The following is a 25,511-nucleotide window of genomic DNA, read 5'->3' as shown; positions in this document are numbered from 1 at the left end:
GGCCGGGCGTGGGGGAGAACGGGCGCCGCCACGGAATGGGGCGCGGCGTTGGAGCTGCAGGGCGATCCGAAGGAAAGGCAGGCCCACAGAAAGGGTCCCGGAAGGTTATGCGCCGGGTGCTCGGGTCCCCGAGTGCCATTCGACTGGGGTTTCTCTGTGGTGAAAACTCCGCTCCCTTGAACTGACAGCTGGCGTGAGGACCGTTTCTTTCAGTCTTTTCGGGCTGCTCAGCCGGGTCGGGTGGCAGCACCTGGTCGACCCGAGCGGATTTCCGAAAAACGCTAAGCTGAAAGAAAAGTCTGGTGAGTCTCTACCACAGCAGTTGCCTTCGGTCCCGCGACCAAAAACAAAGATGCGGGATAGCGTATTAGGCCTCTTGAAAGGCAGCCTGTAAGTGAGACATTATGGAAAGAAAATGATTTTCCGATGCCAGTTCTGTTCCAAGGCAGCTAACAGCGAAAATGCACGGCCACCTAGACGACTTTCACATGTATTATTCTTTGGCTAACAGAAACTTAAAGGTGACGCACCTGGTTGCAACGTCCTGCTTTTTAGCATAAAGGACTCTCGTAAATGTGATACACCCGGTGGGACCATCCTAAAGTACACGCTTGTCGAAGTTCTAGTACGTATATTAATTTTTGTGGATCTATTTTATGTATGGGTTTTGACCCAAGCGTATTAAAGTATTGTATAGCCATTCATTCAAAGGCGCAAAGTTCAGTTTTTACGCAAAGTTAAGCCCTTTGTGCATATACTTCATCATTATCAGTAGTTCTGCCCTTGCTGTATCTCCACGGACCCAGCTGTGTAAGATTCCGCCGTTCGTGACTATCTCGATCCGGGATGCTTCTATTTTAGCTACAATATTTATAGTGCACCTTTAAGACGAGCGCTGCGCAGTGGAAGAATGTTGACTCCTCTGTGCTCCCGTAGTTATGAAAGTGAAGTAAACCAGGAAGCGGAAAAGGAAGTATGGTTTCTTGGAAGTTATTTTTCAACTTCTGTTTCGATTTTTAAGGCATTTCGCCCCGGGAAATCAAGATGTGAGGACGTGCCGGGATTTGTAGTTTTCTAAGCAGCAATACATCTTGATATGTCAAAGGCGAGGCAACAGCTTGGAAAATACTACTCCCGTGATGCTTTTCGGAGGCATCCTCCTCTCCCTGGCTACGGCGGTATCCGAGAGCGGGGGACCCAGCCGAGTCGCTCCGCCGGGAAGAGGGCGAGTTCGCTACTGAGCATGGAGCGCGACCCCGCATGATCGGAAACTTGGCCAGTCGCTCGTTCTCGTTTCTCGTGATCTGGCCTGCTCTTTTGAGGGTATCTGGGTCCGCTTGTTACTTCTGGGGGAGGGGGCATCTGGGGCGGCATCTCTTCCTAGGTTGGGGGCGTACCGCTTCCTCCCCATCTGTTTAGGGTCGAGAAGGGTAGAGGCTGCCGCTGGTTGGGCCGGATTCCAGACGGGAGGTAGCTGCCCCACGGATCATCCCTTGTAGTTCGCGCAGGTGAGCGGTGCAGCCTCTTGGACGGACCTGGGCCCTTTCCCCCGTGGAGACGGCAATTTAAGCTTGGGACAGGCAGAGGGGAAAGGAAAAAAATCCCGGCAAATGCAAATGTGTTTTTTCCCCTATGTTATCAAAATATAATTACAGCTGAGGATGAAGATGAAAGGAAAGGTGGGGCCTTCCCTCCAGGATCCTGATAAGGAAAAGGTGAATGGATTGAAGTCAGAAATAACTCTAGTACAAATTTGTTTGCAGCCGTGTTTTGGCTGTGGTGCAGAATATTAGTACTCCTTACATTTAGAGTGAAATATTTCCTGGAAGTGCATTTTTTGTCCCATTCATCACAGGCATAGACAAGTGCCATGTGTGTATATATATATGTATGAAATGATCATTGTTGAACTTGTGCAAATGGATTAGATATACCTGAGGACAGTATATTGTTTTTAGTCAATTTCTGTGTGCAGATAACTGGCTTCAGATTGATAACTAAATCTTCAAAAGAACAAGCCCTGTAAAATTGTATGTGATGCTAATTTTTTCTACACTTATTTATGGTTTATAGGTCCATACAGCAGTAAATAGCCCAGTAATATAGAGGTCACTTACTAGCCAATATCATTCAGAGAATGAGTACATTTGTCACTGATAACTACTGTGGTACAAATCCATTGAATCTTTTAAAAAAATCATGAAGAAAATGTGTGGCACCAATTTAATAGCTATATTGTCACATAAAAGGTCCTCAACTGTATGTTCTGATGTACAAACTATCATTCTGTTCTTATATGCTCAGATAACATGTTTACCAAAGTTGACTGTTCACAACAGTAACAATAGGTAAAAATTCAGTCATTTTAGCCTTGATGCAAGTCGAACTCCTATAGCATGAGAAGAAAAACCTGTTTTAATTCTGAATAGATGGAATCAGATTTATTAATACATTTCAATTGAGCCATGTTTCACTGAAACCTTCCATATCTTTGTTAAAAATGGAAATATTAAAGTATTTTGAGGAATGTCATATTTTTGATAGTTCTGATTTGTTTTTATTTTGGCATTCTGTCACTTTTTTTTTCTTGGGCCTGTCTCGTAGTATGTTATTCATGGGTGCTTGTTAGATTGATACATTTCTTTCAGTGGCTACGCATTGTAGTTTTGGGAATATTTGGCATACAAATCCCTTTCTGAAGTTTTGGCTATAATAAATAATGGATTACATACTGTACTCTGAATGTGCACAAGAAATGTATATTTATATGCAGCAGTTACTCAGTTGATCACAGATTGTTTCTGAATTGAGTAAAGGAAATATATTTGCAATTAAAATATATATTAAATATATATTTTCCAGATGAACAAGGTAAAGGTTGATGAGGAAGAATATTGGAACAGTTCCAAATGTAAGGCCTTTACTTTTGATGATGAAGATGATGAGCTGCTTCAGGTACAGTTCCTATCCTGAAAAATGTTGAAAACAGTGCATTTTCATGCCCTTGCCTGAATTGCTACAGAAAGCAGATATCTACGTATAGAATTAGCCTTTATATTTGTTGGTAGCTCTGCTTCAGAGGAATTAGGGGTGTGTGGTGTGTGTGTGTTCAAAATAAATTCCACAACTTGGAGGTTTGCAGGTTTTGTTATAGACTGAAAGAGCTGTTAATCACATCTGATTGAATGTGTATAATTTATGTGATACATGGTGTAGAACTGAGCTTGCTCATTCTTCATCAAGAAGTAGTTTTTATTTCTTACGATTTGTGAATATATACATGCAAATGAGTTAGTTTCCCCATAGTTTTAGACTTCTATTCCAAGTGAAAGTATTTGTCTGAATATGTACAGTAAACCCATGATTTACTGGACCTCAGTTGAGGGACTTTGGATCAACAGGCAAATCCATTTGCCATTTTACACAGTGACTAAATCTGATTCATCATTTAATGGGCATTCACATCCAACAGGTATATGTCTCCCCTATGAGTTCATTGAAGTTAGAGGTTACTGTGTGCAGATGAGCATGTGGGAATGAATGAATCTTTACAAAGATGTGATGCACAGAGAGTACATTTTAATTTGGTGTCTCAACAGTGACAAGTTAGTGCTATGTGGTGTGTAGGCTCATGGTTGAGGAAAAGCTCAAACTATTCTTGAAGTGAAAAGTTGCGGGGTTTATTTTAAACACACACATACATATTATAAAGGAAACTAGCTTACTTATGATACCAGCTCTTTAAAGGGGGTGGGGGAGTCACTGGTTTGAGATGAGTGGCCATGTAAATTGAATAAATAAATAAATAAACTGAGCCCAAGGAGTATCTTGAAATAGTTCTATGCCAGGAGACAGTGCTTGATGATGCTTCAATAAAAGAGCATCTTTAAAATCTGGCTCCTAGGAAACTAGCTTTGCTGAGACTTTGCCTTCCTCTTCAGAAAAGTGAGGATTGAGTGTAGGAACCCTAGCTATATTGCCTAAACATGTTCTTACTGCCAGTGATGGAGGAGGATCCTGGGTGAGACTCCTATGGGCTCAGAACAACAGGACCACCAGTTTAGAAGTTTGTTAACCCTGCGGCAGTGTATGGTACTGCTCCAGTTCTATCAGCCCTAACCCCTAGTTAGTAAGGCTTTGCAAGTTTTGAAAATGATTCAGAAGAGGTGCTTCAGAATGCGTAAAGCCACAGGACACTTTAAAGCAGCCTGATGTAAGAAAAGGAAAGCAGTGGTTATTCTAAGGAAGGAGAACATAGTGGTCTTTGTTCAACTTAATCGTAGGTAACTGGAAAAAAAATGCTTTGAGGACAAGTTATGCTCAGATTTCTCAGGTTTAATTATAATTCATAATGCAGTGCAAATTTCAAGAAATTTAGGAGTAGCTGATTGATGATATATCTTATGGAGTTCTGACAGAACTGATATTTATATTGTTGAGGACAACAGTTGTAGCCCAAGCCAATAGGGACTGCATATCTAAGTTAATCCAGGGTTTGTCTTAAGAGACGAGCTATCTTACAAATACAGTGATCCCACATAAGACAAAAAAACAAGACTGAATGTTAAATGCTCAAACTCTAGTCAGAGCATAGAGTCCAATAGCCCAGCATCCCTGAGGTTGTATTCAGGATGGAGGAGGAGATAAATGTTCTGATTCTGGGAAACGAAAAGGACTTCAGGACAATTCCGGCATGTGAGTTGGCATCCAGGGAAGTTCTAATAGCTTTATAGGACAAACCCCTTTTAATTCAATCAATGAAGGAAATACATATATTATTAGATTTTGACCTCTCCACAGTCTTTTAGAGCTGTTTTATAATTCCTGCTTGCTTCCAAGTCATTGTTATATAGTTTTTCAAGAGCAAAATGGTTTCTTGAACTAAGGTATAAAGATGATGCCAATAAATATGACACAAATATGTATAGAGTTAGTATGTCTGAATTTTTCTGTAATACTAAAGTTCTTTTGAACACATTTGGTCTAGTGGTTAAAGGCACCAGGCTGGAAACCAGGAAATCATGAGTTTTAGTCCCACCTTAGGTATAAAGCCAGCTGTCTGACCTTGGGCCAGTTACTTTCTCTCAGCCCTAGGAATAAGGCAAGGGCAAACCACTTCCAAAATTGTTGCCAAGAAAATTGCATGGACTTATCCCAGTAGTTGTCAGGAGTAAAGACTGACTTGAAAGGACCCAAAATATATAAATAGTTAATTTCACGTTTATGCAATATGGATGCCAAATAAAATATAATAGAATTTAAGGAAAGATGTTGTGAGTTTTTCAAAATTGGCATTAGTTTTATTGGTATTTTATCCCATTTGCATCTAGTATGTGTAGATGGCTTCTGACTCACATACTTGGAATAACTGAGGATGTCATCTTGGACCGTTTTTTTGTATGTAAGAATAGACATGTGCCATTTAGGAAAAAATATATTTTTCTGAAGAAATCAAGACCTCATTCTAACTTTGGTTTTATTCCTAGTTGAAGGAGTCCAAGCGAACAGTCAGTAGCCTTCCAAATATTGTAGATGATGACGATGACCTTGAAAGGTTCAGCTGGAGTGGGGAACCTGTGGGCAGTAAGTGCAGTAGTGCTTGATTTGGGAGAATTCCTTTGAAAGCATAGGTCTATGTACCTGGGTTGATGTTACAGCTGTCAGTCAGTACTGCATCCCTAAATGCATCCTTGAAGAAGACCCATGTTTAAAGTTTATGTGGTGGCAAAGTCTAATGGCGCCTGCCTGCTTTGCTGCTTGAATTTCCCCTGTCCTAATTTCCTTTTTCAGTAGGGAAAGAGTATTAAAAACAAGTAATTGAATGTAAACAATAGCCTCTCCAATAATTTCAAAGGAAATCCCTTATCAATTATGAACTAAAGAATTGGAATATCTAATAATGCCACATTAATGCTTGCAAGTCCTTAAGAATGTTAAATTGGTATTGGCAGATTTGAGACTAAAATTGATTCATCAAAAAATTATATTTTGAGTTTATTGGATTCTACAAATGTTATACTGGATATCAGATTTTCTTTGTTGGAGATATAAAAAAATTGAGGGCTCACTGACCCATATGAGCTGGTTTTATGAATTACTGGCTCCCTTTTGGAATAACCACCCAGAGTCGTTATGATACAATTCGGGTGGTAAAGAAATATGGCAAATAAATAAAATATAAATATTCATAAGTAGATTTATGGGGAAATCCCTAAATGTCAATGATGTTAATTTCATGCTAAGTTGTATCCCAAAATTTTGCAATCTGACTGAGTTGTAAAAAGAATCATTATAAAAAAGAATTATAGTGGGAAATTGGCAAACTGATATTATTCCAGACATTTTTGGGAAATGGGTAATTTATCTGTTTTGGAAAAGGGAATATTTTCAACTAACCAGAAAATGAAACTTGTTCTTGTTTGGTATAGCTTTCATGATATTTTACAACAATAGAATAGCATTTTTAGGTATTTTTAATCCTTTTCTGTTTGATAATATAGTTTTATAAGGTATTTTGGAAACCATTGATTTCTACATGTTAAATATATAATTTTAGATATTTGGTATTTGTACTTTTTAATTTTTTCTGGTTTTTTTCTTTATTTTTTCTTCTGTTTAGGTTTTTTGTAGTTTATTCATTATCTCTAGTATTTCATAGTTTCTTTCGTTGTCTATATTTTATACTTTTGTACACTTTTTATTTTGTTTTGTTTTGTTTTGTTTTTGTAAATCTTGCTATAAAACAATAGAATGGCTAAAAAAATCTTCAAAGGAAATCCTGAAAGGTACATACAGTAAATCTTAGCTGGTCATAATAAAAGTATTGTATTATTGTTGCTGCTTGACTCTTGGTCAGTTTGGCCATCAGAGGAAAAGGATATTAGTTTTCTCTTGCTTTCTGCTAACCTGGGTGGGGATAGCTATGCAAGATGGCTTGATAGCTTCTTCTGTGCTCCATTATGTGAAATCACTTTTCTTTGATCTTGCCTGTGTTTGTAAAGAATTTTATAAGGAGGCTGCTTCCTAAGTTAATACAAATAATTTCTGTGGAGTTAATGATGACGTTTCCACTAATTTTTTATAGTAATTATGTCTTCATGAAGGGCAAAGACAAATTAAAAATATCATAAAACTTTGGTGCCCAGTGAGACATTTGGGAAGTAGGTTTCCAATTAAGCATTAGAGTTTCTTATTGTAAGGTAGCCTCTAATCTGGCCCCTTTTCAGTGTGAACATGGGAGTTGTATTCCAGCACACTAAAAGGTTGCAAAATCGGGGGAGGCGGACTTATACAAATTAAGAATAATAAACTGTTTCAGCAGCAGACTCTTGCAGTCCTTCTTATGTTACCATGTTATTCTGTGGATCTAGAATTTGTTGACAGAGATAAATAACTAGTACCATCGTGCTTTGTCATCTTCACTCTGACACCTTCCACATTTATTTGATGTTGTAGCTCCCATCATTCCTAATTAGGATCGCTAAAGATCATGCTGATTGGGCATAGTGAGAGTTAATAGGTCAAAGTACCTGGAGAGCACCAGGCTGGGGACACTGGTTGATTTTTAGATGTATGAATGCTTTCAGAGACTATTCTTAAAACAACAGTTTAGGTTAAGGTTATGTATCTTATAGGAAACAACTATCTAATAAGCAGAAGCACAATAATTGGGCCCCAAATAATGATCACCAGTAGTTCAAATTAAAAACATTTTTCTTTGCTAAAGAATGATACACATTTTCCAGATCTCTCTCTCTCTCTCTTTTCATAGGCATTTCGTGGTCAATCAAAGAGACTGCCTCCAGCAGCAGTAGCAGCAGTACCTCTGAAGGGAGGGATCTTAGTCAGCAAAAGGGCTCTTCCCATGCGGCTATACCCAAGCAATCCTCTTCTTACTCACTGAGCAGCTTTTTTAAAGGTGGGATAATCATTATGGAGGTACTTGTTCAACAGAGCTACCCCCAGAAGCATAAGGATTGCATTTTTAGGCCTGTCTGCAAAGGACTTCATCTCTGGCTCCTCACCATCTTGTGATTGGCAGAGTGTCATTATAGCACTTGCTTGTCAATTTTGATAGCAAGTCTGTGCAAGGTAACATCTCCTGTGTGCCCCACACCCTTGTTACCTAGTATCTCATTGTGCAAGAGGTCAGTGTTTTTATGCTCTCAGAGTGAAATACTATATTTATTTCCTTCTCTTTATATGTCCAGTTGAATTAACAGTTTTGACAACAGGATAGATGCAGCATAGGCAAAGATTGGTTCTTGAGAAAGGAAAAAAAATCTACCATTTTTCCAGTCTTCAGCCCTTGTTCTGGACATTGTTAAATGAGATGTTCACAGATGTTGTGCAATTGTATGTCTTAATTCATGCTGCTTGGCATTGTTTTATAGTTAATGACCTAATAGGCTTCTAAAAGGTAAAGGTAAAGGTTTCCCTTGACGTAAAGTCCAGTCGTGTCCGACTCTAGGGGGCGGTGCTCATCTCCGTTTCTAAGCCTTGGAGCCGGCGTTGTCATAGACACTTCCGGGTCATGTGGCCAGCATGACGACTCGGAACGCCGTTACCTTCCCGCCGAAGCGGTACCTATTGATCTACTCACATTTGCATGTTTTCGAACTGCTAGGTGAGCAGGAGCTGGGATTAACAACGGGAGCTCACCCCGCCGCGCGGTTTCGAACCGCCGACCTTCCGATCGACAGCTCAGCGGTTTAACCCGCAGCGCCACCGCGTCCCTATAATAGGCTTCTAGTGAGAGGAAATAATAACTTTATTTCTGCCTTTCATATTTGTGCTTTTCTTTTAGGAAGAAACAAACATGGGAGCTTTCAGTCGCTTTCAGATGGTAAGAATATTGAATTTTGTCCTAAGCTTGATAAAAGGGAAGGTTGCTTCTCATATACCATTGGAGAAAATAGTACCATCTTTTCTATATGACTAACCATGCAGATTGCATTGGAAAATGTATATATGAGCTCACATCTTGTTTACTACAAGTTTCTCCTCTCTGGTCTTTCCTTACAGTCTTTGTCCTTTCACTCTTCCAGAGTTTACTCCCCAAGGAAAAGGTCTCAAATGGTTATGAGAGCAAGCTGCCCTCTTTTGAGTTCAGGATGTAGTGTTTGGTCTGGCCCTGCCATTAGGAAGAGACAGGAAGCCAGGATATAGCAACTAGAGTTGCAGCCCCTGTTCTGTGCTGAGGCTGGAGAAAGAAACAGGACTGTCTCTGCAGAGAGGAGTATTTGTATCATTCCATATGGCAGGATTGCAGCCCATTCCTTATAATGTACCCAAATGAAGCAACCAACTTCAAATGTCACTGCAAAGCAGATACAGATTTATTTATTTTTTTGTTTATTTATTTATAATACTGATTTTTATAGCCTTCCATATTGCCAGTTGCAACTCTGGGTGGTGAACAGGAGATTAAAAACCAACTGAACAAAAATAAAACAAAAAATAACAAACCAATACAATAAGAATATAATGGTGCCCAAGGACAGTTTAATCAAATCCATGTAACAACAGTTATCTCAAAAAATCACACTGATGGGCTTTTCCAACCTCCAGATCCCATGCCTGAAGAAATACCCAGGTCTTCAAAGATTTTTGAAATGCCAGCTGGGATGAAGAAGGAATTGGCATTTGAAAGTTTCAGCGAGATATTTTAAAGCAGAAGTCCTAATAATTAGACAAGGACCAGGATAGTCTTTGGGTTCTGATAGACAGTACCTTGAAATTGGCATGGTTTGCTTCCTTTTGGTCTTTAGAAAGAAATAGATGTATTTGTGCCTTCAGACCCTTACTTTTGTTGATTCTTATTGTTCCTTGCTTTAACTGTTATTGTTATTTTGGTGCTGTATCAGATTTAGTGACTATGAGCCATATGATAGGTAAAACAGCATGGAAAGATGGGAACTTATTCAGAAAGTTAAAAAGATCTGTCCTTCCTTTTTCAGCTCTTACAGACACAGGATTTAAAAATTATGCTCCAGAATTACGCAGACCAAAAGCAGATTATAAGGTTAGTATATTTATTGGAGTCTGAATGAAGGATGAAAGTTGTTTAGAGCTAGATGACTAAACCCTATCCTAATTGTAAAAACTCACATTTCCTCTTTTTGTCCAAGGCTACAGTATTTGTTGAATGCTCATTGCATTATTTATTGAAGTGATTTCTTGTATTTATAGTTTAGGGTTTTACACTTGAGTAATTGATCACACTCCTTGAGACTACATGGAGGATTACTATCATACGCTATGCATACGGTATAATTGTGCTATAAGTCTAGGCAAGGAAATTAGAAGTTTACAACACAATATCCATAGTGTGGTTTGCTCACAGTGCAAATGTATTGCTTTAGCAGCAGGTCCCATATTTTAAAACAGTTTTTTTCCCCTTAATGGTCTGAAGAGAAAGGAGGAGAGATTAGATCATGGAATCATAGAAAGCTTTAGTGGTCATCTGGTTCAAACTACTTCTTGTTGCAGGATCAGCTAAAGCCAGTGGCTATACCACCTCTGTTTGAAAACCTCCAGTGAAGGACATGCCATTTCATGAGATAACTTATTCAACTGGTTGAAAGCTCTTATCTTCAGAAACTTATTCCTAATATCTACCCTGAATCTACCACCCTGTAGATTGGTTCTAGTCCTGTCATCCAAGGCAAAAGAGAACAAGGTCACCCCCTCCTTTATATGACAGTCCTTCAGATAGCTGAAGACTGTTATCAAATCTCTCCTGTGTCTTCTCTCCTGCAGGCAAAACATACCCTAGCTCTTCTAGCAGTTTAACTAGCCACAAATTAAAACTTAGGTTTGGATACAAACCAAGAGTCCTATCTGCCATTATGTTGTATTCCTGGATTAGTTTCTACGTCCCCTGAGAGTAGTCTGGTATGTTGCCATCAATGTTACTTCTCTCTCCCCATATACAGTATCTCAATCACAAATCATAACTGGATCTTTCAAAACTCTTAAGGTATTTAACAGTGGTTTTTGTTTTCTTTTTACTTTCAGGATTACAATTCTGATTGGAGTCCTATTGATACAGTAAGACGGCTGCAGAGAGGCAAGGTAGGAAGTGGAAATGGGATGAGCTCATCTTGTGTTTCAGAAAGTTTGGAAACTACAGGTAGTCCTCGACCTATGGCCATTCATTCAGTGACTGTTCAAAATTACGACAGCACTGAATAAATGGTGGTTATGACCAGTCCTCAGAATTGGTCGTCTCAGCACCCCCATGGTCACGTGATCGTGATCTGGGCGCTTGGCAACTGGCTCACACTTACGACTGCTTGCAGTGCCCCATGATCATGTGATCACCATTTGCAGCCTTCCCTGCCAGCTTCCCCAGAAAGTCAATAGGAAGCCAGCAGGAAAGGTCTCAAGTCTCTGGGATAAGACTCCCCCACCCATGCATCCTCTTCCAGTCCCTCTGCACTTGCACTGTGTTGGCCACTCACACGCCCCCTTGCAGCCTCCCCAAGCCGCTGCGCCTCCCACGCCACTTGTGCACCCCCATGCACCCTCACACACCCTCCCCAACCCTCACTCTGCTTCCCTTGCACACCCTCCCCAACCCTCACCACACCTCGCTCACACCCTTGCCCAACCCCCACATCCTCCTCGAGCCTTGCTGCGCTTCCCTCGCACCTCCGCACGCCCTCCCCAACCTTCACCGCACCTCCCACGCACCCTCGCGCACCCTTTCTGACCCTCGCTGTGTTTCCCCTGCACCCTTGCACACCCCATGCACCCTCCCTGAGCCTCGCTGTGCTTCCTTGCGCACCCCCTCATGCCCTCCCCAACCTGGCAGCATCCACTTACCTGCTTGCCACCCTGCTTGCAAGCCACCTGAGACTTGCAACTTCCTGCCGGCTTCCCCATTGACTTGGTTTGGGAAGCCAGCAGGAAGTTGCCTCACCTAAAGACCATGGGATTTGGTTAACGATGGCAACCAGGACTGCAGGGATTGCTGTCACTAAATGATGTGGTTGCGCTTTATGACTGCATTGCTCAGCAATGGAAGTTCTGGTCCCAGTTGCCATCATAAGTCAAGGACTGCCTGTACAGAAATCAGAACATATTTTCTTCATTCCTACTTTTGAACCTATTATTTTTATGTATATTTGGAAGGGTTTTTCACACTACTTTTGCATAGTCACATGGCAATATGGCTGTTGGTAGTTTCCTTTTCTGCTGGAAAGACGCCTATGACATCTTATTGTGCAAAGGGGAATGAAGTCCTCCTCGTGAGGACCAGTGGGAGATTATCATAGGACTAGCAAGCCTATCATCAGATGCTGCCCACTGCCATAATCCCACTTACATGGGATTATACATTATGCCTGCCAACTTCAGAGTAAAAGAAGATTCCATAGATTTGGTTTTAGCTCTTGAGAACACCGGCCATTGATAACTAAAGGGAAAACAAGTGATTTTTAGTAGATACAGAGATGATCCACAACCAGTTGCTTTAGAGCTGCTGAGTGGATATATCAAACACATTTGCATGCCTTTAATGCCTCTGAACTACCCTTAGTTGTTAGGCAGCTGTTTAAATTATGATCCTCAAAGTGGAAGGTGTTGCTCAGCTTTTCCCTTGCTATGGAGATTAGGAAATAAATGGGATTACTTGAGGAAGGATTGCCAAAGAACTATAAGAGGAACCTCCAGCCCCTCACTTTCTACCTACTACATGATGGATTTACCAAACAGAATCCTTACAAATCTTCGGAGTTATGACTGGAGCTCTGCCTTGACACTTGGCACTTGCAGTTGGGTTAGAATGATTTCAAGATTTTCTTAAAAATGCTAGAAAGAGGATTCCTACTACAATGGGTAGCACTTGATGATGCAAACCCAGAGGCACAGTACTAAATGGCAAACTATTTTTCTCAGTGGCTGAGGTTCCTGGGGCTTGTAATTAGACTAAAGCTGTCTCCTGAAAACAATCACTTCCACTAGCTGTCTCTGGAATTGCTCACATAATCAACCAGCCAGCTGTTGTTCCATCTCAAAGAATATGTTACGAACACCCCACCAGCACCTTTCTGTTATTCTTTTGCTTATGAATCTCATCCTACTCTAGGTGTGCTCCTTGGAAAGGTTCCATTCCTTGCAGGACAAGTTGCTGCTGCTGGATGAAGCTGTTGCATTGCATGATGGGAATGTTATTACAGCTGTGAGTCCTGCTGCGATCGGGGTGGGGGGGGGCTGCAGCTCAGTCTGATCCAATTAACTTCCATTTCTGTGTTGTGTATGAGAATGTGATTACCTTTATATTAATTTTTTCATAAATTATTGCCCTAAATTCCTGGAATCTTCTGAATGAGGAAATCAACCTTTTTGTTTTTGTTTTTGCTGCTAGAAAACATTTTGGAAGGCAAGGTTCAGCTACCCTTGCCTCCAAGAAATGAAGAGTGAATGAATCTTGTAAGACCCCTTAAATATTTTCTAATTTTTTAAAAATGTTCAAAAATCCAAATATCATGCAAGCAGGGGTCCCCAGTGTTTTTGAAATAGTGAGCACTTCTGGAATTTGGGGAGGATGCTATAGGACACTCTTACAAAATAGTTGCCAATGCGAGTGTGGCCAGTTATAAAAAGGCAGAACTACAGCCACTCCTCATTTAGCAACTACCTTGGTTAGCAACCATTCACAAATATGGTAATAAACAGTAATGAAAAATTCATTTTCCAACCAATGCACACATTTACATATTTCATCCACCTGACAACAAAGTCTTCAGTGTGAAATTGATTAAGGTCTGGTCAGTTTCAGACAGTAGCAAGCTGGAGGGTTCTAATCAACTAATTAAGGTCACCAGCTGAGCTTGTTAACTTGCCCTTAGCACTTTTTAGGGACTAGCTGCACCGTGAAGAAAAGCTGCTCCGGAAGAGGTAGCTTGTTTAAGCAATCTCTCCACCCTGCAAGGAGCCAAAAAAAAGGGAAAAAAGTGGGTCAGGCACAGGACACTGTACGAGAGAACTTTATCTGAATGAGATGGCAGCAACCAGTGATCTTCACAGTATCTTTCTCTCTCAGTCATGTGTCTTAGAGACTATTTCACTTAACCAACTAATTGGAACGGAATGTGGTCGCTAAACAAGAGGTTATATGTGCTCCCCATCACATTTTCTAGTCTTTTGTCGTTTCCCCACCCACTTCAGCTTCTATTTTTGTTTTGTTAGTTGTAGGCAAGTGAGCATATTTCCAAACAAACTGTTGACTATTGACCACTACCTTTTTTATTTTCTCAATGCCTCTAGGGTATATCCAGGGCCCAGAAGCCTTCTTGAAAACAAAGATTGTTTGAGATTGGCATTTTGCATTTACTAGTTTTCCGTTTAATTTTGTTAATTAAAATACTTTTAAAAGATTTTTAAAAAAACAGAAGTAAAGAAGGAGTGCATCCAAGGGGGGCATTAAAGCTGCTTTGTACCACAGAAGCAACTTGTGTATCTAATGTCAGAGGTGGATCCAGAAGGACAAACTTGATCCTATAGGGGAGAATGCAATCCTGTTTAGAAGAGGCTAAACTCCACTCACATCAATACATGAATTATCCACTGAAAGCACCAATGCTTGTCAGGACTGAGCTTCAGTTTTTTGGCCCTTGTTGAATACCATGGCCAGGTACTAATTCATCACTTCCAGTGCCTTACTTGAATCTGATGAAAAGAGAAATAAAGTTGAGTGTCATCAGCATACTGATGACATTTTGCTCTAAATCTATATTGATCTCACTTAGCAGTTGTACAAATAAAGGTGAGATAACGATCAATCAATCAATCAATTGTAGATGAATGGAGGATACAATGGACCCTTGCTTTGTCTGTTTTCCTGCAGATACTAATTTTTCTGAAAAGAACCTTAAAGAAAGGTATGTATTGTCCAGGATTCCCAGTCAGATTTATAAATTTGTTCATGTAAAGTATGTCTAGCCTAATTGTTCTCATACAAGTCAGGCTGACAGATCCCTTGTGCTTTTCAAGACAGTCATTTTAGGCCATGAAAATTTTGTCTCAGCATATTATCTGTGCTAAGCCTGATTTTATATCCTCATGAATTAGATGGTAGTACCTTTATATATAGTGGGGGAAAACGTTGTTGCAGGAAATGGTTATAGTTGGATTTGCTGAGCATAGAGGTCAGTTCTCATTCATCACCATAGATCAGTTTTTTTTTTTCAAACTTGGCAACCTTAAGATGTGTGGACTTCAACTCCCAGAATTCCTCAGCTGGCATGATGGCTGAGGAATTCTGGAAGTTGAAGTCCACACATCTTAAAGTTGGCAAGTTTGAAAAACACTGCCATAGATGATATCATGCTATACGTTACATCCTATATAGAGCACCTTTTTTATAAGTGAATCCAAAGTGTTGTACCATCCTTGTAACCATATGTTGGCTAACTGTAAAGGGCATCTTGATAATACTCCTGCAGTGCATAAACTATATTTTCTATCACATATAAAACTGGGCTATCCTCTCTCAGTCTGTCAGCTATTGAAATGGTGCTTGTCCTGTTTGGACAGCACAGCTGACCAGGGGAATTAATTTAGCCCTGAACTAAGAGATTGAACCACAATGTTGTTTTGAGCTAAAATTAATCTCTAATTCTAGTATGTTTTTTAGATTCTTTCACCACTTGGACTTTTTAACTTTACTTTTATTTATATTATTTATTATTGTATTTTTATATTGTATATTTATGATTGTTGTTTTAATTGATTGTTGTAAACTGCCCAGAGTCCCCCAATCGGAGGAGATGGGCGGGGACAAATTGGATAAATAAATAAATAAATAATTCCAGTATTGCATGGCATGCGAACCCTCTCTCCTTTGACTCAAGTATGTTATGTGAACAAAGCTAGTGAAAGTAGTTTTGGGAAGATTATAGTTTATTTTCCTCTTAGAAAGATGGAGAAGGCATAGAGTAGATTACCAGCCTTAGTTGTAGCAGTGCAGCATTCCCTTCTAATAATAAGGATAGTACTGGTCAGGTTTTTTTCATATTTTAGCAGTATGCTACAATACGACAAAAGCCCAATTTTGCAAGGTGGAATTTCTGATTTAGAGATTCCCTTGCAAGCCAACATTCTGTTGCCTCCATCCCACTAATTAGCTACATGCGGTGTATTGACATATCCAAGGTAATCCTTTCACCCCTTAGTTAGTTGAATGAGACCATGTAGTAACTGACCTGTCCCAACTTGGTGCCCTCCAGATGTATAGGACTACCCTCCCATCCTCTCTTTCCAGGATGGCTAACAGAAGTGAAATGCTTAAGCAAAGGAAAGAGTGAGGGGATAACTCAGGCTTTCTCTTTACAACTAGAGATCCTGTTCAGAGAGCTGGAGATGCGGCAAGTTGCCTTGCGCCATTTAATACATTTTCTCAAGGAAACTGCGGACCAAAAGCTTCTCCTAGACCTGTTAAGGTAAAAGCCCTTGTGAGCATACAGCCAAAACTAAGGCCTGAGCAGGAAGTTGAATAGGTCTGATACTTGTTTTTCCTCTTTAGATTCCTGGACAGGACTGAGGAGGTTGCAGTGAGTATCCATGTTGCCTACACTCTTTTTTAGTGGGAGGAAACAATATTTTGGGAATGGAAGGCAAGCCACACAGGACTTACCCTCAGTTGGGAAAAATGGCAATTATACTCCCGATACCTCTGGAGGGAATAAGTTGGATTAGATGGGGCCAGGCCTACCCAGCCTTGATTGAATATTTAATCTGTACTCCTCCTGAGCCTGTTGTGTCTGTTTCTACCATCTCCAGCTGACCCAGTACCGGGAGCATCTAACTATCTCGGATGCCGAGAAAAGAAAAGAGTTTCTGAAAAGTTGCATTGGGTAAGTGTACGTTATGCAGAAATGAAAGGGGAACAAGCCTTAGAGGTGAAGTAGTTGCAGTATTAATGGAAAGGAAGCCTTATTGTTCCCCACAAAATAGAGAGCAGTAAGGAAGAGGCTTTTCTTTGGGGAGAAGAAAAGGCAAATAAGGAAAAAACATCATAGTTATATGGAGTTATGCACTGTGTAGAGAAAGTGGTTTGGGAGACATTTTTCCCTGCTGTTGTAATAACAAGGCCATACCAGGAAATTTAGGACCAACAAGAGTACTCTTTCAGTTAGAACACAGTTCAGCTGTAGGAACGGAAATCACTGCCTCAAAATGTTTTGCTAGCCAACACGTGAAAAGGCTTTTAAAGAGACAAATTAATTGAGAGGAGGTTGCAGCATCTCTTGCAACCCAGCCTAAACATTACCAAGTTCAAATGCATTGTAATGTCTAATTATCATTTGCTTAAGGGCTTGCTTGTGTGAGCTTTTTGTGGATGTCTAGCTGACCATTTTGGCAAGCAGAATGTATGGCATGCCTTTGGTCTGATCCCACATGGCTCTTTTTGTATTCAGTGAATAGCTTGTAAAGATCATTAGCCCGGAATTATTCTTCGTTAACTGAACTTGTGGGATACCCAGTTGGAGATGGCTGTCTCACTGAACTTGCTTTTGAATAGATAAGATTGCATTCTGTACAGAAGAAGAATGCAAAAGTGAACCCGCCCCCCCTCACTTCCCCAATCTAGGTTGCCCTTTTCATCAGAGGATGCTGCTCATGTTCAGGATCATTATACACTCCTGGAAAGGCAGATCATCATTGAGGTAAGGTCCCAGATCTGCCATTGGGCACATGGGAGTGACAATTATTCCAGTCTTTGTGGTTTTGACCTGCTTGTTGTAACACCAAACTTTTTTATCTGGACTGAAAATAAAAGTAGATAGGGCCAAAATGTTAAATCCTCTTTTTACATTTTGGTTGGAGGGGTGTTAAGGAACAAAACAGGTACCTTAAGCCTTGTAGACATGGAACAAAGGAAGGGTATAGCCCCAAAGCTAGGAAAAAAATGCTCATGCCTGCCATAATGGAGCCACCATGGCAGATGCCGAGGGACTATTTGACAAGTCAGTTGGCAACTCCTTAAAGAAGGTATGTCTTTTCCTGGGCTTGCATAATTACTGCCATGCAATCTCAGAGAAAGAAAGCTGGGATACAGATATTTCAGTAGCTCTTCCTGGGGGTCGCTGGTGACATAGAGTTCTCCCTACCGAATGGAAATCTTCCCACTTGGATTTTATATTTGTATTTAATATTTTAGTACTGTGGACGTTGATTTTGTAATTTTATGTGTTGAGGCTTTTAAAGGATAATTTTATTGTAAACTGCCCAGAGTCCCCCTTTTTGCGTGGAGATGGGCAGTATTAGAAATTTGAATAATAAATAAATAAATAAAACTCAGTGTGATTTGAGGTAAGTTAAGCTATGAGGTGATGGCTGGACCAAGCTCATGAAGACCACAACTCTGTCCATACTTCTCTAGGAGAGAGCACCACCGAACATAGGCCATACCTCTGTGTAAATATACACATGATTGCAACCTACTCGTTGGGATTTAACCCTGATTGTCTTTGGAACTTTTTAAAAAGTATTGTTTTGATGCAACCTATTTCTTGTTCTGATTTTTTCCAGGCAAATGACAAACCTTTAGAGTCATCTGGACAGACAGAAATCTTTCGAAAATACCCTCGAAAAGCTTCCATTCTAAACATGCCATTGGTCACTACGCTTTTCTACTCCTGCTTCTACCATTACACAGAGACTGAGGTTAGGATAGCAGTAGCAATGGGGATATCTGCATTAATCGGTGAAGCATGGTGTCTTTTCAGAACAAAGGAGAAGCCACGCATCACCACCATATGCAAGTGGGCATCTGAAATATTGTATGGCCTTCAGATAGACAATACGCTCTTCAAATACTGCAGAGTTTTTGAGAATACTAAGGGTAGAAATACTATTATCCTCAGTGCAGCTAACTTAGATAGGGCTCCCCTTGGATGTTAAACATTGGAGTGTTTTTAAGCATAATATATATGTTTAAAATGGTTTATATATAAAAATGATTTAGTTCATGTTTGGGGAGAAATTTTTAAAATGTGTAATCTGTATATATATTATTTGTTACCAACTTTTACTCCTTGGTTAAAAGATTTTAATAAAAGTTTCAATGTCTCCCCCTTCTAGGGGACATTCAGTAGTCCAGCAAACTTGAAGAAAACTTTCAAGGTAAGGAAACTGGTAGGTTGCCAAGCATACATTTCTACCTTCTAGAAGAGATCAATGCTCCTAGAAATGTATGCAGAGAATATATGTTTTGGAATGACGGCATTCAAGGGATTGTGCTGTTAAAACCATGAAGTGTGACAAAATTTAGTTATACCAGCTTAATTGGGGAAAGTTCATTGCACTGATCTTAAGAGGCTGAATTCACAGCCATAGTAGTATAAGAAACAAGCTTAAGTTCATTCACTTGCTCCTCATCTTTTCTTTAGTGCACTGCACAAGAGTGTCTAAGGGTTTGGGGACATGGTCAATTTAGCCTAATATTGAGTGGAATTCATTCTGTTGCACTATGGTTCAGGGATATAGATTTCAATTACCGACAGCTACATTATCCCCATTTCACATGCAGAATTCTGCAAGAATTATTGAATTGGTATTCAATTAGTATTGACTAATGTGTGGTATGTTTTAATTCGGAGGTAGGCTGACTTCTTGCGTGTGTTACTGTTTTTGTTTATCATTTTTTATTATTTTTTTGTTATCATGATCATCACATGATTTACTGTTATGTAGAAAAAAACTATGAAACAAAGAAAGCAATAAAAATAATTAGTGAAATCATCCAGATAATGTGTTGTTGGATAAGACATAAGGAAAGCTTTGCTAGATCAGACCTAGGCCCATGTAACTAACTTCCCTTACAAGAATCTCAGCAACCAACACATGACTAAAGGTCCACAATTTAACTGTTTTTGTTTTTATTTTTGGTTTCCTCCAAGAGGTTAAGGCATTATACAAAGTATTTCCTCCTCTAGTTGTTCCCCACAACAACAGCCTTTTAGGAAGGGGAAAGAATGATTAGCCTCAAATCATCCAGTGAGCTTCCATAACTTGAGGGATTTGAACCTAGATCTTCTGAATCCTAATCTATCACCTTCACACTGGATCACGATCTAGCTCTGTCAACCCGTTTCTAGGATTTCCATTTCTTTACCTTACAGATTCCAGACAAACAGTATGTGCTAACAGCTCTGGCTGCTCGTGCCAAACTCCGAGCTTGGCATGATGTGGATGCTTTGTTCACAACAAAGGTGAGTCCCTGTTGATCTTCACTGACTCATGGGTATGCCTGAGTAATACTGCTTGGCATAATGATTTTTTATGCCATTGATGTGCTAATCTACCTGCCCTTATACGATGTTTTATGGATTAGTTCATTTATAGGAAGAAGCTTGTTCCAATTATTATCTTTGAATTTGCTAATGTATCATATATGTAAATTACATCAAAAAAGAACAGCAACTTTGTCCAAGAAAGAATGCCTCTTCCTTTTGGACATAAGCAAAAAGAGGAGGAACTATTGAAGAAAATCTATTGCCTGCTCCTAAGTGATGTTTAGCAGTGCATCTCATCCCCAGGCTGTCACAAGGTCTGGTGCTAATTTCTTTTTTCCATTTGTGATTTCAGAATTGGTTAGGCTATACAAAAAAAAGAGCTCCTATTGGTTTCCATCGGGTGGTGGAGATCTTGCAGCGGAACAATGCCCCAGTGCAGGTGAGTGAGCAAGCTGTCCAGTAGTCTGCCTCTGGAAGTAGTCCACTGGTCAACAGGCCATTGCCTCCACCTTGAAAAGTCTTCATGTGCCCACCTCCCAAATCTATTTTTATTCATTGTACATGGAAAAGTAGAAGGGATATTTCTCTCGTTCTGTATGCATTGTTTGTTTTAGTAGACCTTTGATTGTTGAGTCGACCACCTGCCTTTTGGAAAATAGTTGGTGTAGAAATATAATTTGGGGTAAAATAAAATTATTGCAGGGGGAAGCTGATGTAGAAATAACTTAGGAGAGATGAACAAGGGATTATAAATACTTTGCTGATATTTTCTGTCTTCTTTCTACAGGTCCTGCAGGAGTATGTGCGTTTAGTAGAAGATATTGAGACAAAGTTGAATCTTGCTTTGAAATACAAGTGCCATGATGTTGTTATAGATGTATGTCTTCCCTGCTAAAAGCCATTTCCCAGAAATTGTGGAAATTGTGGCATAGGCAGAGAAGCCAAGGGTTAATTTGTTAGCCAAAAATTCCTAAATTATTCCTAAAATACGTGAAGAACTATCATTGGCAGTTTGCGATAGCTTGTATTTCAGAGCTGCTGCCTCCTTCAATCCCCTTATAACGTTATTTAAATTGCTTCTAGGATAGTTATGTTTAGAGAGATCCCAGAGCAGCTTGCTGCACCTTTGAGTGCAGCTTTAGCAGATCACTATCAGCAGATTATGTTTGACCCTGCTGAGAAAGATGTGGCTTCCAGTACAAGTTTGGGCTCCATCCATCGCACCACCCCCACAGTCACATGATCACAGTTCGGGCACTTGGCAGCAGGCTCACATTTATGACCAGTTGCAGCATTTTGTGGTCACGTGATTGCAGTATGTGACCTTTTTTGCCAGTTTCCAGCAAAAACATCCATTGTGGAACCTGGATTCGCTTAACAATGGTGGCGATTTGCTTAATGACCCATGATTTGCTTAACAACTGTCGTAAAAATGGTCTTAAAATCGGGTCCAGTCATGTGGTAACTCATTTAATGACTGCACTGCTTAACCAATTTTCCAGTTCCAGTCATTAAGTGAGGACTACCTGTAATAGAATGTGCTGACTGCTTCTGCACCCAAAAAGGTTGACGGAAAGTCCTGATTCTTTGCTGGGCAGCCTTTAAGTCTGGCATTAGCCCATGGAAGAAGCAGCAGCATTTTCAGAACAGCTATTGAGAAGGAATGGGTGATAATGGTCTAGATCACTGTGATTTTAAGGATGTTGATAAAAATAGTCGTTTCGTTTTAGTTGGCTTCTCTTTTTGGTGTTTACCAGACATACAAAGACTTGAAGGATCGTCAGCAGCTGATGGCATACAGATGTAAAGTTGAACGGGGTTCTCCAGCAGAGGAGAAGATTGATGATGTCCTCAGTAACCCAGTAAGAAAGAACACATTACAGTACATGAACTTACTAAAGCGCAGATAAAAAGGGAATTTAAAAAAACCCAACTTCCTGAAGAATAACATGTCCAGAATGCCTGTGCTTCAATGAGTCCACTAGCTAATTAAGCAAAAACGCACTAGCTCTCCTGCTCCAAAGGAGGCTATTGTGCTAGTTGTTCAAAACCCAAGACAGCTCTGCTTTCAGCTAGTCAAGCTGGAGCACATGCAAACATGGAGGGTGGGAGAGTGGGAAGGACATTATTCAAGGTCAGGTGGATTGGCCTGTTGGAACCACGTTAGATTTTCATGCTAGAGATTTCTCATGGTGTTTTATATGGGTAGGCCAGTGGCAAAACACAATGATCACCCCCAAATTCTTGCAACTGAACTTTTGTTGTTCATATGTTCAATAGCTTCTGACTCTTCACAACCCAGTGTGTAACCATTAGTCAGTAATTGCTTCTGCTTGCAATATCTTGTCTTCTGCCTGCCTCTTTTTCCTCTTGCCTTAAATTTTTCCAGGCATCAGGGGTTTTCTCTAAAGGTTCTTGCTTCTGCATTATGTATACAAAGTATGTAAGTTTTATTTATGCTTCCAGTGATATGTTTGTTTTTTAATCATATTGAATAATTTGTTTTTCCTTGAAGTCCAAGGTATTCTCAAATATTTTCTCCAGCCTCACAGTTCAAAGGCATCTATTTACTTCACTCAACCTTTCTAATCATCTAGCTTTCACAGCCATACTGTACAGCTTGGAAAACATGGTCTCTTGACAATAAGTACTTGAACTTAGCTATTAATGTAGAAGTAAGCTCTTCGAGTTCTGAATTACTGTGCTTCGGGTTGTAGCATTGGGTGTATTCATGCTGAGTTTAAAGGTTCTCCGTTTAGTCTTTTAAGTGCATGGTACTATTAATGTAACTCAGGTAACTTTTTGTTTACAAATAAAAGTATATCTAGTTGTACTTGCAACTAATGTATATAGCATTCCTTACTAAACATAAAAATAAAAGAATCCATTGGAGTTGGGCAGCTAATGCATTCAAATAAATAAATAGTGATTTATGACTTTGTAGGTACAGTTGGATAAAGGTGCAGTCTTACTGTCTTTTTACATAGTTCTTCAAAAAAATTGCAATATTTTTCATTGGCTAAGTCACTTTTTAGAAAAACTATTGCTTGCAAAATGGGCCATAGTGACTTAATTCATATATCACACCAAACCGTAATCAGTAAGTTTACATAACATGCTAAACTGAAAACAAACAAAACACACTGTAGCTATGTGTTGTGTGTGACCCAGGCACCGAGTGGCATTCTGTAATGCAAGGATAGGCATGCTTTAGATTTGCTAGATTAATTTTGCTTTTTACTAGAACCTAGTATCCATCAGTGTGGCACAAAAGACATGCAGTAAAATTAAAGACTTTTGATCTCAGAATTTGTTCTAAGTATCAGAGTGGAACAAAATTAAATAATTTCAGTCATTTTATCAAAAATCCAGTACTGAATAGTGCCATACATACCTCAATTGGCAATATAATGTAAGTTTGGTATTTCCCCCACCCCTGTTGCTGCGGTTGATAAACACTAAGAAATGAGAACATCTTGTTTCTCTACCTTTTGGCCCCCTTGTTTCCTTACATATTTTCTTTGCCATTCTGGTGTCATTAAATGATGACAGAGGTTAGCTACTGAAGTTTGTATCCGTATCTTGATATCTGCTCCCCTTCTTATTATAGGTTCCTGTTGAGATCACAGAAAGAGAATTGTGAAGCCTTATAGATTATCAAAAGTGATTGGGAAGATCAGTTGCTAGCTTTTTCAGAAGACTGTTGTCTTTTTTTTTTCTCTTCAGTTTACCACAAGTAGCAAGCACCACCCACCTGCCTTTGAATTTTTTACCTCAATATCAAGGTCATAGACCAGAAAATAAAGGCAGCCACTCTCTTAAACTAGGTTAAGAAGTAATGAAAACATGATATGAAGCTGTCAGTGTACCTTTATCCTGTTATCATGCCAGACAATTTTGTTTTTTGTCAAGTAAAATGAAAAAGGATTTAACATCATCCACCATTACTGAGAATCTGATTCTACCTCTCAGATTCAATTTTCTTTATGGGGCCAAATGTCAAGAACGTTAAGAATTATGTTTTCCAGCTTAGTATGTAGAAATATATCTTTAAAAGACTTATCAGCAGCTTAAATACTTATCTCCAGGAAATAGATGGAATTAAACAACTTCTGAGCCATGTTTTACGCAAATGTGTTGCTGATTGTTTATTCCACTTTATCCAGCTTGTGAGAGTGAAACAAAGCTGGTAACTTTTCTCTTTTTTTAATTGGCTTTAAACCAATATTGCTGTGTTAGTTTAGGCCATGTCAGTGGATCATTTAGTTTCAGTAGCCTTTTCTCATTTTGACCAGAAATAAAACCTATTTTATCTATTCTCATAACTCATTTATAAGTTCCTCTGCTTCCATTGGTTTCAGTGACTAGAGATTTACTAGTTATTTACTCAGAGAGCCTGGAGATGTGATTATATTTTATATCAACCATATCCAATTCTGCTTTTCTTTCAGCAGATCCGGTGGAAGAACTGAGAGATACTCCCTTCTTTTGGAAGCGTTTCATTTTGGCCCAATGAGGTCAAAGAGGAAGGTTGCCAAGCCAGTTCTGCATTGATTTCAGTCCATTGTCTAGCTTGCCTGTTGCCTCTGGATGCTGCCTCTGAAGCCTTCACTGAAAGAGACATCTTAGGTATTGAGTTGGCCAAAAGAGAGATTTAGGCAATGGGCCACAAATCTGAAAAGCTGAACTTCAAGTATAAACATATGAGGAATAAAACAACATTACACAAAGGGAAGCATATCTGAGTCAAGAACTTAATGCTTCCACTTCTGTTCACTGTCTAGTCATCTGAAATGATCAGGACAGCTTTCCATAGGAAAAAAAATATCTACTGTATAATAATTGCTGCCAGTTCTTTCCCCTCATCCAAACCTACGGGGTGAGACTGTTGTTCTTAATGGGATTAAAACTCTCTTCCGAACATTATTTTTGTGTCCGTTACTAATTAACCAGGATAACTACTTGGGAAATGCTGCATAAGATTCTTAAGGATAAGCCTACTTACATTCCCCTCTTCAGATCTTGGAGTGTTAACTTCATGGCTTTTCAGCCAATGAGAACGTGAGTTCAGTTCTAGATTGAAACTACCAATTTTGCTATAGGGTGTGCTGAACAAATCAAATTATATTTTCTCTCAAGGTCTAATGAAAACACTTTTCCCTTGGTAGTTATGCTTCAAGGTTTGTTAACAAATCTACATCCTCTTTCTAGGCTTCACGTTATCCTTCACTTTCCACATCTGTAAATAAAGCTTTATCTCCTTTA

The 25,511-nt window shown here is 39.6% G+C and overlaps 1 protein-coding gene across 6 annotated transcripts; it reads left to right on the top strand.

The window, feature by feature from the left end:
- Positions 1 to 147: 147 nt before the first annotated feature.
- VIPAS39 (VPS33B interacting protein, apical-basolateral polarity regulator, spe-39 homolog) lies at positions 148 to 25,511 on the top strand. Of its 6 annotated transcripts, XM_063290167.1 has the most exons (22): positions 148 to 302; positions 1,022 to 1,323; positions 1,656 to 1,715; positions 2,863 to 2,955; positions 5,487 to 5,583; positions 7,772 to 7,918; positions 8,807 to 8,845; positions 9,960 to 10,024; positions 11,020 to 11,076; positions 13,094 to 13,186; positions 14,855 to 14,888; positions 16,346 to 16,448; positions 16,532 to 16,559; positions 16,789 to 16,862; positions 17,600 to 17,675; positions 18,541 to 18,675; positions 19,093 to 19,134; positions 20,133 to 20,222; positions 20,599 to 20,685; positions 21,034 to 21,123; positions 22,004 to 22,108; positions 24,698 to 25,511. In XM_063290167.1, exons 2-22 carry the CDS (start codon positions 1,261 to 1,263, stop codon positions 24,716 to 24,718), a joined length of 1,599 nt encoding a protein of 532 aa, XP_063146237.1. In that variant the 5' UTR covers positions 148 to 302; positions 1,022 to 1,260; the 3' UTR covers positions 24,719 to 25,511. The 6 variants fall into 6 exon arrangements, with proteins under 6 accessions (XP_063146237.1, XP_063146241.1, XP_063146238.1 ...); XM_063290168.1 differs by lacking the exon at positions 148 to 302 and having other exon boundaries at positions 752 to 1,323; positions 24,701 to 25,511; XM_063290166.1 differs by lacking the exon at positions 148 to 302 and having other exon boundaries at positions 754 to 1,323.

Source organism: Candoia aspera, chromosome 1, assembly GCF_035149785.1.
Source record: "Candoia aspera isolate rCanAsp1 chromosome 1, rCanAsp1.hap2, whole genome shotgun sequence".
NCBI classification, from domain to species: Eukaryota; Metazoa; Chordata; class Lepidosauria; order Squamata; family Boidae; genus Candoia; species Candoia aspera.
Note: the sequence above shows the minus strand (reverse complement) of the source record. Positions and strands in the feature narration are given on the sequence as shown.